This window comes from Rhinatrema bivittatum, chromosome 4 (genome assembly GCF_901001135.1).
Source record: "Rhinatrema bivittatum chromosome 4, aRhiBiv1.1, whole genome shotgun sequence".
NCBI lineage: Eukaryota > Metazoa > Chordata > Amphibia > Gymnophiona > Rhinatrematidae > Rhinatrema > Rhinatrema bivittatum.
The window spans coordinates 257,304,307-257,318,041 of NC_042618.1; the positions used below are offsets into that span (position 1 = coordinate 257,304,307).

Genomic DNA, 13,735 nt, shown 5'->3' on the forward strand with positions numbered 1-13,735 from the left:
GGGCTGGAAGGGAAATCCACATGATAAGATTGGGGAGGGCTTCCTACCAGGCCAAGGTTAGCTTGAGAGGATCTGTGACCGGGATCAGAGCGTCTAGATCCTGGGATGCTTGCTGCCACTGAGACCGCAAGGCCCACTGAGGGGTCCACATGCGAAGGAGGGCTAAAGGTGTCACATGGATGGAGAATGCCATGAGGCCCAGCAGGAGGAGTAGGAGATGGGCTGACACCTCCCGCTATTTATTTATTTTTTTAAAAACTTTTCTATAACGTCGTTTAGTAGTATACCATCACAACGGTTTACAGATAGGCACATAAATAAGTCTGGTTAGGATTATAAATTAGCTAGTAGGTGCCAATAAAGTTTCGGTTACATGATTCCAATAATATACGCTATTTGGATCGTGGATTGGAAATTCCATTTATATGAATAATAGGATATCCATATATGAGAATACTGTACTCTTAAATTAATCTTTAGGTATGAAAAAAAATAATAAAGGAGGGATAACTGCTATTTGTTGACTTTTGACAGTGTGTCGGAGTTCTCTTTCTTGTCCGCTAGTATTCCTTACTCCCCATTCTCATTGTGAAATGCTTTTTTGAAGAGCCATGTTTTTAAACTTTTCTTAAAGAGTTTTAGATCTTTCATTAGTCTTATTTCGAGTGGCAGTGTGTTCCATAATATTGGGCTGGCTAGGGATAGTGCTCTCTCTCTTACTTGCGTCAGGTTTGCTGTCTTTACAGAGGGAATGGTTAGTAGAGCTTTATTGGCTGATCTTAGATTTCTCTGGGGGACATGTAGTTGTAGAGCAGTGTTTAGCCAGTCAGTATTTTCCTCATAGATTGGTTTGTAGATTGTGCATAGTGTTTTAAATTGCACTCTTTGTTCAATTGGCAGCCAGTGTAATTCCGCGAGTGTTTGAGTGATGTGATCTCTTCTGCTTTTTCCAGTTAGTATTCTGGCTGTAGAGTTCTGTAAGATTTGTAGTGGTCTTAGTGTTGTGTATGGTAATCCAAGCAGAAGTGTGTTAAAATAGTCTGTGCTCGCGAATATAAGTGCTTGAAGAACAGTTCTAAAGTTCGCTTGGGTTAATAGGGGTTTTAGCCTTCTAAGCACCATAGGTTTGGCGTAACCTTCCCTAACTTTCACTGATATGTGTTGCTTAAGATTGAGTTCATTGTCAATTATTACACCTAGGTTTCTGGCTTTTTCGGTTAGTTCCACTATCTGATCCTTTTTAAGTTTGACGGGATTCTCCTCGCTGGCCACCCTCATCCGCTATTGCAGATGAGGGTGGCCAGCGAGGAGAGGGCAACTGCCCGAACCTTGGGCAAGAAAACTTTCACTTGTGCCGTTATCCAACCTGGCACCTATGAAGTCCAGGTGCAGGGACAGACCAAGGTGCAACTTGGGGAAGTTGATAATGAACCCACAGTCTGCAGGGTCTGAACCATCAGGGCCAGAGCTTGCAAGGCTCCAGAGCAGGAGTCGTCCCTGACCAGCCAGTCGTCCAGGTATGGGAACACATGGACCGAGCGACGCCTGAGGTAGGTAGCTATCACCACCAAGCATTTGGTGAAGACCTGGGGGGCTGATGCCAGCCCAAAGGGCAGCACTCTGTATTAAAAATGTGCATTCCCCACCACAAAGTGGAGGTACTTCCTGTGGTTGGGGATAATCGCAATGTGTGCGTATGCTGCCTTCAGGTCGAGGGAGCAGAGCCAGTATCCTCTTCGGAGGAGTGGGATTAGCATGCTCAGGGAGACCATCTTGAATTTTTCTCTTACGAGAAACTTGCTCAGCGCCCTGAGGTCGAGGATGGGTCACAAGCCGCCATTCCTTTTTGGGATGAGGAAATACCTCGAGTAGAACCCATGGACCTGTTGTCTGCGAAGGAACGGTTCCACTTCGCCTGCTGTGAGGAGGGCGGAGAGTTCTTGTTGAAGAATGACCAAAGGGTGGATGATCCCCATGGTGGACATGGGGGAAAGATCTCCGGGAGCCGGCTGAAGCACAGACGGTACCCCCTGGTGCACGATGGAAAGGACCCAGCAGTCCGATGTTATCCCTTTCCAGCGCCGGGCGAAGCTGAGGAGCCTGCTGCTGTCTGGGGGATCGGGTGCCATTGGAACTGCCAGCTGATTGTGCTCCCTTGTCGCCAGTCAAAAGCCCGTGGCCGGAGTTTACTAGGGTGCCGATTGGGATCTGGGGGCCTCTATATCACTCCATGGTGAGACCGCACCTTGAATACTGTGTACAATTCTGGTCCCGCATCTCAAAAAAGACAGTTGCGACGGAGAAGGTACAGAGAAGGGCAACCAAAATGATAAAGGGGATGGAACAGCTCCCCTATGAGGAAAGGCTGAAGAGGTTACGGCTGCTCAGCTTGGAGAAGAGATGGTTGAGGTGGAATATGATAGAGGTCTTTAAGATCATGAGAGGTCTTGAACGAGTAGATGTGAATCGGTTATTTACACTTTCGAATAATAGAAGGACTAGAGGGTATTCCATGAAGTTAGCAAGTAGCACATTTAAAACTAATTGGAGAAAATTCTTTTTCACTCAACGCACAATAAAGCTCTGGAATTTGTTGCCAGAGGAAGTGGTTAGTGCAGTTAGCGTAGCTGGGTTCAAAAAAGGTATGGATACGTTCTTGGAGGAGAAGTCCATTAACGGCTATTAATCAAGTTTACTTAGGGAATAGCCACTGCTGTTAATTGCATCAGTAGCATGGGATCTTGACAGTTCCTCATGAGAGGCTTCTAGGAAAAGTAAAAAGTCATGGGATAGGTGGCGATGTCGTTTCATGGATTACAAACTGGCTAAAAGACAGGAAACAGAGTAGGATTAAATGAACAATTTTCTCAGTGGAAGGGAGTGGGCAGTAGAGTGCCTCATGGATCTGTATCGGGACCCTTACTTTTCAATATATCTATAAATGATCTGGAAAGAAATACGACGAGTGAGGTAATCAAATTTGCAGATGATACAAAATTGTTCAGAGTAGTTAAATCACAAGCAGATTGTGATAAATTACAGGAAGACCTTGTGAGACTGGAAAACTGGGCATCAAAATGGCAGATGAAATTTAATGTGGATAAGTAGAAGGTGATGCATATAGGGAAAAATAACCCATGCTATAATTGCACAATGTTAGGTTCCATATTAGGTGCTACAACCCAAGAAAGAGATCTAGGCGTCATAGTGTATAACACATTGAAATCGTCGGTTCAATGTGCTGCGGCAGTCAAAAAAGCAAACAGAATGTTGGGAATTATTAGAAAGGGAATGGTGAATAAAATGGAAATTGTCATAATGCCTCTGTATCACTCCATGGTGAGACCTCACCTTGAATACTGTGTACAATTCTGGTCGTCTCAATTCAAAAAAGATATAATTACGATGGAGAAGGTACAGAGAAGGGCTACCAAAATGATAAGGGGAATGGAACAGCTCCCCTATGAGGAAAGGCTAAAGAGGTTAGGACTTTTCAGCTTGGAGAAGGGACAGCTAAGGGGGGATATGATAGAGGTGTTTAAAATCATGAGAGGTCTAGAACAGGTAGATGTGAATCAGTTATTTACGCTTTCGATTAATAGGGCGCACTCCATGAAGTTGGCATGTGGCACATTTAAAACTAATCGGAGAAAGCTCTTTTTCACTCAACGCACAATTAAACTCTGGAATTTGTTGCCAGAGGATGTGGCTAGTGCAGTTAGTATAGCTGTGTTTAAAAAAGGATTGGATAAGTTCTTGGAAGAGAAGTCCATTACCTGCTATTAATTAAGCTGACTTAGAAATTAGCCACTGCTATTACTAGCAACGGTAACATGGAATAGACTTAGTTTCTGGGTACTTGCCAGGTTCTTATGGCCTGGATTGGCCACTATTGGAAACAGGATGCTGGGCTTGATGGACCCTTGGTCTGACCCAGCATGGCAATTTCTTATATTCTTATGCTGGTGGGGGCGACCCCTAGAACTGGTCCGGGGCAGCCGGAGAGTAATACTTCTTCTGCCAGTAGAAGGGCTTACGAGAGCCTTGCCTGGAGGGTTTCCTGGCTGAGGATGGTCCTTCTGAGGGACTAGAGTATAGCTGCTAGAGGGAGTCATGATGGTCATTCAGCTGTGCCACTGCATCCCGGTCCTTGTCCCCAAACAGGTTTTTGCCTATACAGGGGAGATCGGTGAGTCTATCCTGGTCCTCTGGCCGGAGGTCCGAGGCTCTGAGCCAAGCCATTCGTCTGGCACCAATGCCTATGGCAGCTAAGCAGGCAGCAGTTTCAAAATCATTGCAGATGGAGCACACCTCGTGTTTCCCTGCTTCCAGACCCAGCAAGGCAATGGCGGCAAGTGCTTCCTGCTGTTGCTAAGGAAGGCCCTCTGCACAATCTTGGACATGCTTCCAGGGATAGCAGTTAAATTGAGTCATGTAAAGATGACAAACTGCAATGCGGGCGACCAGCATGGCGTCTTGGAAGATCTTTCTCCCTATGGCGTCAAGCTCCCTATGCTCATGTCCCGGAGGAGCAGAGGCATGGGTGTGGAAGTGCTGGGACTTTTTTAGGGCAGACTCCACTATCACAAACTGGTGGTGGAGCTGCTTCCTCTCGAACCCCAGGGCCTGTTGCACCAAGTAGGTAGCATCGGCCTTTCTGTTAACTGGGGAGATGGAGATGGGGTGCTCCCACATGCAGAGGAGAAGTTCCTTAAAAATGTCATCGATTGTAACTGCCATAATCTCTTTAGGAGCATCAATGAACTGGACCACTTCCAGCATCTTGTGGTGCGCATCCTCCTCCGTAAGGAGCTAAAAGGGGATGGCCTCAGCCATAGCCCTAACAAATCCTGCAAACGACAGGTCCTCAGGTGGGGACCAGCGCCACTCCTCTGAGGGCGAAGGCTCCAAGAGGTGGTTGTCGGAGTACTCCGAAGACAAGTCTGTGGAGTCATCACTCCAAGCGTCATAAGGGCCTTTTTCCTCACTTGTGCCCAGAGGCCTAGAGAGGCATTGACCCTGGGCTCTGAGGGCTTCCTAGGGCACAGGGGCACAGATGGTTCCCCTGGCATCGAGGGGTTATCGGCCATGGCAAACCGGAGGGGCCAGGCAGCGGCTCGATGAACCGTGGGTGAGGAGGCCCAGTCCCAGTGGCCTCATCCTCCTCCTTGGACCCGGGAATCTGGATCGCTCCGGTGGACGGCATCCGTGGCCGACGGGGTATCGAAGGCCCCTCAGGCACCGGCTGCGTTGGTTGGGCACCAAGAAGGACGTCCAGACGCTCCAGCAAGGGTACTAACATCGATGGCAGAGGCTCGGGCACCGGTATGGGGGGGGGGGGGGTGCTGGTGGAACCGGAATCTCAACACCTTGCAGTGCATCGAGCGCCGCCGATTGCAGCCTGCAGTCCAACTCCTCCTGGAAGTCATGAGTGGTCAAGACTGATGGGAGGGGAACGAGGCATTGCCGGCTCATCCTCAGGTCCCCAAGGTGGCACGGCGCCAAGCACCGGTAATTGAGGGGAAGTCCTTGGGCTACCGGAGGCACCAGAAGATGCAGCCTCCGGTGGCTGGTGCCGCTTCGATAGCGGTTCAGCGGCTGCTGAAGCCTCTCTGGAATAAAAACCGTGCCAGGAGGGTAACTGGTGTCGGTGCTTCTGGGATTGCTTCCGAGGCTCGGCCCAGTCTTTCCCCGGTGCCAAGGAAGACGATGATCCCGAGGTTTGGGGGAAGGGAGAGACCACAAAGGATCAATCTCCCATACCCCAATCCTTGGGGGTGGAAATCAAAGTGACCACAAGATATAGGGATGGCTCACTGCGATCCTTGGGTGTCGAAGCAACCGACGCAGGAGAAGTTTCTCCTTATTGTCAAGGCGCGCACGATGCCCCTCGGGTATCATCTGAATGCACAGACACCCACGGACATCATGTGAGGCCCCCAGGCAGAGAATGCAACCCTCATACAGGTCCATAATGGACATAGTCCGTGGGCATTGGGGGCACCAACGAAAACTGGTCGACGCCACAAAAAATACCTGGAGTGCGGTTGATGGTTAACGAGGACTGGGAGGTGGGGGAGTCGGGAATCGACCACAAGATTGAGGTAAAATGCCGAAAAAAGGACCTATCGTACCGGGAGGGCATCGATTGTGAAGGGGGACCCGACGAGGTATTGAAGGCAACTGAAAAAAATCGAGGAAAAGAATCGAAAAGTTGGAGCTCCACGGACCGCGAGGCAACTTCACCACAGAAAAGAAGAGACTGAAGGGGGACCTCGCGTGGATGCGCGGATAGTAGCAGGCTGAGCATACTCAATCTGCTGGCCAAATTTCTGGAAACTCTGACAAATGTTTTCCCTGCTGGGCTCCAGCGGATGATGTCACCCACATGTGAAGACTCCATCCTGCTTGTCCAAGGAGAAAAAAAGTACCTACATGCCGCTGGATGGCACAAACAGGGACCCAGCGCAGGAAAAAAAAGGAAGAGCTCAAAGGCCATGAGGGAACTACTTCACAGAAAAAAAAAAAAAGAGACTGAAGAGGGACCCCGCATGAATGCGTGGATAGTGGCATGCTGGGCATGCTTAGTGTGCCAAAGTTCTAGAAACTTTGACAAATGTTTTCCATGTCGGCCTCTATCTGATGATGTCACCTATCTGTAAGGACTACCATCCTGCTTGTCCAAGGCGAAAGGCACGATCGCCTAGCTGATAGCTGAAACACGCCTCACAGAGGAGGGTCCCCCAGGCAAGAATGACTGACAATAGTGATCCTTGAGGAAGACTGCCACAGAGTCCAGTAAAGACAAAGGTAAATCCCAAACTGGGGGAAAACTGGAGGGTCACCAGGGGCAACACTGGACAGGCTCCCTTGAAGATAGACCTTCCGTGCCTCAAGCGTACAAGGGAGAGTGCTACACTCAACTATTCTTGGGGCTGGCGCCAGTTAGGGTAGTGACATCCCTCGCCTGGGAACAGAAACAAAGGACACCCCTTGAAGGTGTGCAAATGGGACATCCAGAGGGGAACCCAGAGGAATCTCCCCTTTCAAGGAGGAGAGGAAAGCTGCGGGATCGGGACCTTCCGATCTTGATAGACTGAGCGACTCCACAAAGGAAAGTAGATGCACAATCGCACAATCACAGACTGCCAAGGCGACAAACCCAACACAGGCTGCCAGCCTTTGATAAAGAAGGTTGCCATTGCAATCCCCAGAGGGGTCCCAGCTGAAGATGATCCAATGACTGCTTCAGCTGCTCCCAGGCCCTAGCATCCAAGAAGATGCACCGATGCAGAGGATCGGGGCCCTGGATCAGAGAAAAATTTCTAAGGGACAGAGCCTCAGGGACTGTTCCACAAGAACATGGTAGAGGGCAAAAGACATAGGCCTCTGCTGAGAAAGGAGAGGATGCTATAGCAATGTCCACTCACCTCAGTATCTGACCAGGAGTGCAGTCCTAGGCCAGTCCTGCGGCTGAAGAACACATCCTGTTGTGACTGCCTGGAGGGAACAAGCACGCGCACACACAAATGCCCAGGTGACAGAGGACAACTGGAAGCCCTCTGCTGCAAAAGTACACTGGGCCGAACTCATGCAGTGATAACCCATAATCCTGAGTGCTGTGCTTGTGGGAGAAACCCCATGCCCCAGCGAGGGCCGAGAACAAAGTACCAGAGTCTATGTTTATACGTTGTCCCACGACCAAGCAGAGTATGTAGTGATGCCTTCCCAACAGTGCTCCCCAGCACTATGTGGTGTGGACTGAGACCAGGCTGAATGATGGCAGAACTCTAGTATGGCTGAGGAGTGCATAGCCAGGGATAATGCCACCTGCCAGGGTCCCAGGTCCTTGGAACAGATGCCCCATCTATCCCAACCACGCCGGTTGCACATCAATGCCACAGTAACTCCAGCAGAATGGAGAAGATAGTGTGACGGCGGCATCCCCAGCAACACTTTTTCTAGGAGAACAATTAATTAGCATGGAGAGCAAAAGAAAACTGCCATACAGCCATTCAGATTGTTTATAATAAAGGCCCAATCACAGAAAATTTTGACAATTATGTAATCTAGTTTGGGGCTGAAAATTTACAAGAACAAATTCTATATAAGGCTATGCAATCGGTACAATTATTTGAGAGGGAGTTTTGATGCCTTGTGTGGTACTCTGTCTCTCTGTAAGGTATCCTATTATTTAATGTTTAAGATTTATAGCATTTAATAAAAAGCTTTTTACTACAGTTGTTGGCTCTAAGTAATTTTTTATTTCAGTGAACAACATCAGTAGATTGTATGTTTTGTAGCAATTAGAAATCCAAGTGGAAATGCTAGCACTCACACAGCTAGGTCTGTCTGGCAAGCTAACAAGGAACCTGGAAAGCTCAGTAATAATGGTAGTTATTTAGATCAGTGTAATAATAGAATCAAACTAGCAGCTGGGTCTGTGACAGGCTGCAAGTTCTGAAATAAACTAGAAATCATAGATTAAATGCAGACATCCATATAAATGGGTCTATCTAGCAAGATACACAAAGGACTTAAGATGCTGAATGTCTGGACAACGGTCACACTAGTATTGCTGGCTATTTAGATTATTAAAGATCCTTGGTGTCAATATTGAAAGTCAAGACATTTATCTAAATTAGTTGGATAGCTATATCCGACCAACCTAGATGAGATATCTGTTTATACCTGCTATTGAGCAGGTCTAACTTAGCCAGAAAAGTTATCCGGCTAAGGCTGAATATCACTACGTAGCCAGATTACTTTTCCGCCTAAATAGCACCGCCCTGATCCACCCATTGCCCACCCACCTTTTATCCAGCTAACTAGAAAGTTGAATAAATGATTTATCCAGCTATCTAGCAACCGCTCAAAAAAGATATAATTGCGATGGAGAAGGTACAGAGAAGGGCTACCAAAATGATAAGGGGAATGGAACAACTCCCCTATGAGGAAAGACTAAAGAGGTTAGGACTTTTCAGCTTGGAGAAGAGACGACTGAGGGGGGATATGATAGAGGTGTTTAAAATCATGAGAGATCTAGAACGGGTAGATGTGAATCGGTTATTTACTCTTTCGGATAGTAGAAAGACTAGGGGGCACTCCATGAAGTTAGCATGGGGCACATTAAAACTAATCGGAGAAAGTTCTTTTTTACTCAACGCACAATTAAACTCTGGAATTTGTTGCCAGAGAATGTGGTTCGTGCAGTTAGTATAGCTGTGTTTAAAAAAGGATTGGATAAGTTCTTGGAGGAGAAGTCCATTACCTGCTATTAAGTTCACTTAGAGAATAGCCACTGCCATTAGCAATGGTTACATGGAATAGACTTAGTTTTTGGGTACTTGCCAGGTTCTTATGGCCTGGATTGGCCACTGTTGGAAACAGGATGCTGGGCTTGATGGACCCTTGGTCTGACCCAGTATTGCATTTCCTTTTGTTCTTATGTTCTTATTCAGCGGCTGCTAGATAGCTGGGTAAGTCCTACTTATTCAGCTATCAGCTGGTTGAATATCGGCCCCCCTTGTGTTGCAGCATGAAAGAGATAAGTGTTGGACAGAACAAAATGAGAATGACATATGCACTTCTGCTCAAAATGAGGGGGGGGGGGGGGGGTACATACAAAAGAGGAATCCAAAAGAAAGACTATCATAGATAATGAGAAATCTTGCAGGTGGTCACACTGTGGCTAGCAGCTGAGATATATTTTTAGCAGCGTAGACAGGATATCTAGGCAGAATGGGTGGACTGAATGATTTTTTTCCTGCTATCATTTACTATATTATGAATTAATTTAAAAACCTTAAAAGTACATTCACAGTAATTGGTCACCTCATTCATTTTTCTCTGAATGTCTTCTGTCTTCCATGTCCTTTCTGCACATCCTTCTTTCAACATAAGAAGTTGTGATTCTATGTTCACCAGTTCACTCTCTAGTTTAGATTTCTCCTAGATACAAAGAAGGAAAAACAAGGAATTAATTCAATTTTATACTTTATAGCTAACTAGCTATTTAATGTAGTCAACGCAAAAGCTGGTAAAAGTTGAAATGTTTCTATGAATACACAATAAAACTTAAACTGAGAAAATACATTCTTATTTAATTGTTCCTGATCTCTGTAGTTTGGAGTTTAGTGCACATTTGAGAATTGTTAGTTACCTTTCCTGTGACACACTAGTCTCCTACACTGCTATAACCGCTATAAGCCTAGAAGGGTTGTTAGTGCAACTGCATGGTACACACAGCAGAGCTCAAATACTACAGAGATTTCTTTTTAATATATTTTCTCTTTTTTTAGAGAATGGCTAGCTGTTGAAGAATACTGGCTCTATACTTCATTATCTTTATCAAATAATTTTTTTACATTTTTGTACAATGCCTATAATATATAAAGGAGATAATAAATGCATTGTGAAATAATAGGATTGGAATTGGATTTATGTTTTTCATTCTGAAATAATATATAACAAATAGTATAGCAAAAACAGACATTTATAGCACTGCACAGAAATCCCAAATAAAAATATGTTTCATTAAATAAGGGTGAACAGGGTTCCAAAAACAGACTTCTTCATGTGTGCCAAATGGCTCACGTAAATTTACAATAATTTACCCCATGCAAAATTCCATTAATGAGGGCCATTTCAAAAATGAATATTCTGAAAAATCTTTAAAAAAAAGTCTAAAAAATATTTTTTATATACTCAAATTTGTATTCTGTTCAACTCAATAATGTTTACATTGGTTATAATGTTTTCATAAACACAAGGGAGCTTTATTCAAAGGCTGGCAAAATGGACCACCACCAAGTCCACAAACTGGTTGGAACAATAGATGATATTAAATAATCTCCAAGATGTGTCTAACTCTTACATCAAACTGAACACTCAAAAGGAGTCTTCAAATGTAGCCACTAAGTTACACACAATCCAATGTTTCATTAATAGGACCACCTGTCAGTAATAATTATTTATCATACAAGTACTATACATTGTATCTTGATTATGAAATCACAAATATGAACAGATTTGAAATTTGTTAACTTGAGAACAAACTGACTATTTTTGCAGTGATCTAGTCCAGCTGGAATTGGCTAGTTAGATCAAAGGCTGTTAAAATTATTTTCTTAACTAAGCAGTGAAATATAGATGCCTAATTTCACTATGCAATTATATTTACCAATTCCACACAATGGCATTTTGTCAGGTGAATTTGGGGCAGGGGAGTAAACTACACATGTATACTGAAGTTTCATATGTACACAAGTAATTTTTATCATGTTACCATCAGGGACAAAGTTCAAAGATATTTTTTATCTGTATAAATGTATGATTGGATGAGAGTGAAAGCAGGGTAGGCTCAGGAGTAATTTTAGGTAATATGTCTTTACAGTGAATGTAGTGAATGCATAGAACAGCCTCCGCATAGAGGTGGTAGAGAAAAGGACAATATATGAATTCAAGAAGGCATTGGATAAACACAGAGGATCTCTGAGGGTGTGTTAGGGATCATTAAGCTGACTAGTTGGTTTACATGGGCAGATAGGCCATAAAGAGGAAAATTGGTTCTTACCTGCTAATTTTCGTTCCTGTAGTACCACGGATCAGCCCAGATTCCTGGGTTTTACCTCCCCTCCAGCAGGCGGAGACAGAACAATTTCTGTGGACTCTGTCGTATACCCCTGAGGTGCCCCCTAGAGTCTGTCAGTATTCCACTGTACCCAAGCAGAACAATAATAAAGACTCACAACTGTCACTGAACAACCTCCCCCTGAAAAGCAGAGGAATTGAAGAACTCGTAACTGAAACTGAAAAACAATGCCCTATAATTCTGACCCTGAACAGGGGGGCATATGAAACTTACAACCAGAAATAATGAACTACCGGCTGAGCGGACTCTCCCTGGGTGGGACTCTGGGCTGATCCGTGGTACTACAGGAACGAAAATTAGCAGGTAAGAACCAATTTTCCTTTCCCTGTACGTACCCGGATCAGCCCAGACTCCCGGGATGTACCCAAGCTTCCCTAACCAGGGTGGGACTGCGAGAGTCCCGCTCCGAACGCCCCAGGCTCAGGGGCCTGGACATCAAGTTTATAGTGTCTCGCAAAAGTGTGAGTGGACTTCCAGGTAGCCGCCCTACAAACCTCTTGCGGCGTTACCTGTTGACATTCTGCCCAGGAAGTCGATTGCGAGCGCGTAAAATGAGCCTTAAGCCCGTCCGGAATCGACCGGCCCCGAACAAGGTATGCAGACACGATAGCCTCCTTCAGCCACTGGGCGATAGTTGCCTTGGAAGCTTTCTGACCCCTTCTGGGTCCACTCCATAAGACGAAAAGGTGATCTGTCAAGCGGAAACTATTCGTGACCTCTAGGTAACACATCAATACCCGTTTCACATCCAGCTTACGCAAGTCTCTGGCCTCTGACGAAGAGGAATCCAACCCCGCAAAGGAAGGAAGTTCCACAGACTGATTTAAATGAAAGACAGAGACCACCTTGGGGAGAAAGGATGGAACAGTGCATAAGGAAACATCCGCATCCGAAATCCTTAAGAAAGGCTCTCTGCAAGATAACGCCTGAAGCTCTGAAATGCACCTTGCCGAAACAATAGCAATTAAACACACCATTTTCAAAGTGAGATCCTTCAGGGTCGCCCTCTTCAAGGGCTCGAAGAGGGCCGAGCAAAGAGTGCGGAGGACCAAATTAAGTTTCCAGGAAGGGCAGGAATTCCTAACCGGAAGGCGTAAGTGCTTCACCCCTTTCAGGAACCTAGCCACATCAGGATGCGAAGCAAGCGCCGCAAGTTACCTCGAAAACAACCCAACACCGCTACCTGAACTCTCAAGGAATTAAAAGCCAGACCCTTGGACAAGCTCGCCTGAAGGAAATCCAGAACTTCCGGGATTGAGGCCTTAGTGGGATGAATGTCCCGGTCCACACACCAACACTCAAAGACCCTCCAGACCCTAGCATAGGCACTGGAGGTAGAAGTTTTACGGGAGTGCAAAAGCGTGGCGATCACCGCAGGTGAATAACCCTACGAACTTAACCGCTGCCTTTCAAAAGCCATGACCGCTAGACAGAAGCGATCGACCTCGCCGAAATAGACTGGCCCTTGGCACAGTAACGTTGGGGACGGAGGAAACCACAGCAGACCGTTGATGGCTAGAGTCAGAAAATCCGCAAACCAAGGATGTCGTGGCCATTCCGGAGCCACTAGGATCACCGTACCTGGGTGAACTTCTATGCGGCGCAACACTTTCCCGACCAACAGCCACGGAGGGAAGACGTACAATAGAATGTCCCTTGGCCAGGGGAGGGCCAGAGCATCTACTCCATCCGCTCCCGGTTCTCGTCGCCGACTGAAGAAACGAGGAGCCTTGGCATTGCGACACGTTGCCATGAGGTCCATGGATGGCCTGGTCCAACACTGGCACAGAAGTCAAAAGGTCTCATCCGAGAGCTCCCACTCCCCTGGATCCAACTGGTTTCGACTGAGAAAGTCTGCCTGCACGTTGTCGACCCTGGCGATGTGGGAGGCCGCAATCCTGTAAAGGTGCCGTTCCACCCAGGTGATCAGCTGCTGCGCCTCTGTCACCACCGGACGGCTCCTGGTTCCTCCTTGACGATTGATGTAAGCCACTGCTCAGGCATTGTTGGACAGTATCCTCAACGACCGCCCTTCCACCAAGGGCAGAAGAGCCTGCAATGCTAGCTGAACCGCCCTGGTCT

The 13,735-nt window shown here is 46.5% G+C and overlaps 1 protein-coding gene across 1 annotated transcript in view; it reads right to left on the reverse strand.

The window, feature by feature from the left end:
• Nucleotides 1–13,735, reverse strand: part of SMC1B (structural maintenance of chromosomes 1B) — a 941,781-nt gene that overhangs the window by 507,554 nt on the left and 420,492 nt on the right. Inside the window, 1 exon segment of the mRNA XM_029600056.1 lies at nucleotides 9,835–9,951. Within this exon segment, the coding sequence (XP_029455916.1) occupies nucleotides 9,835–9,951 (117 nt within the window).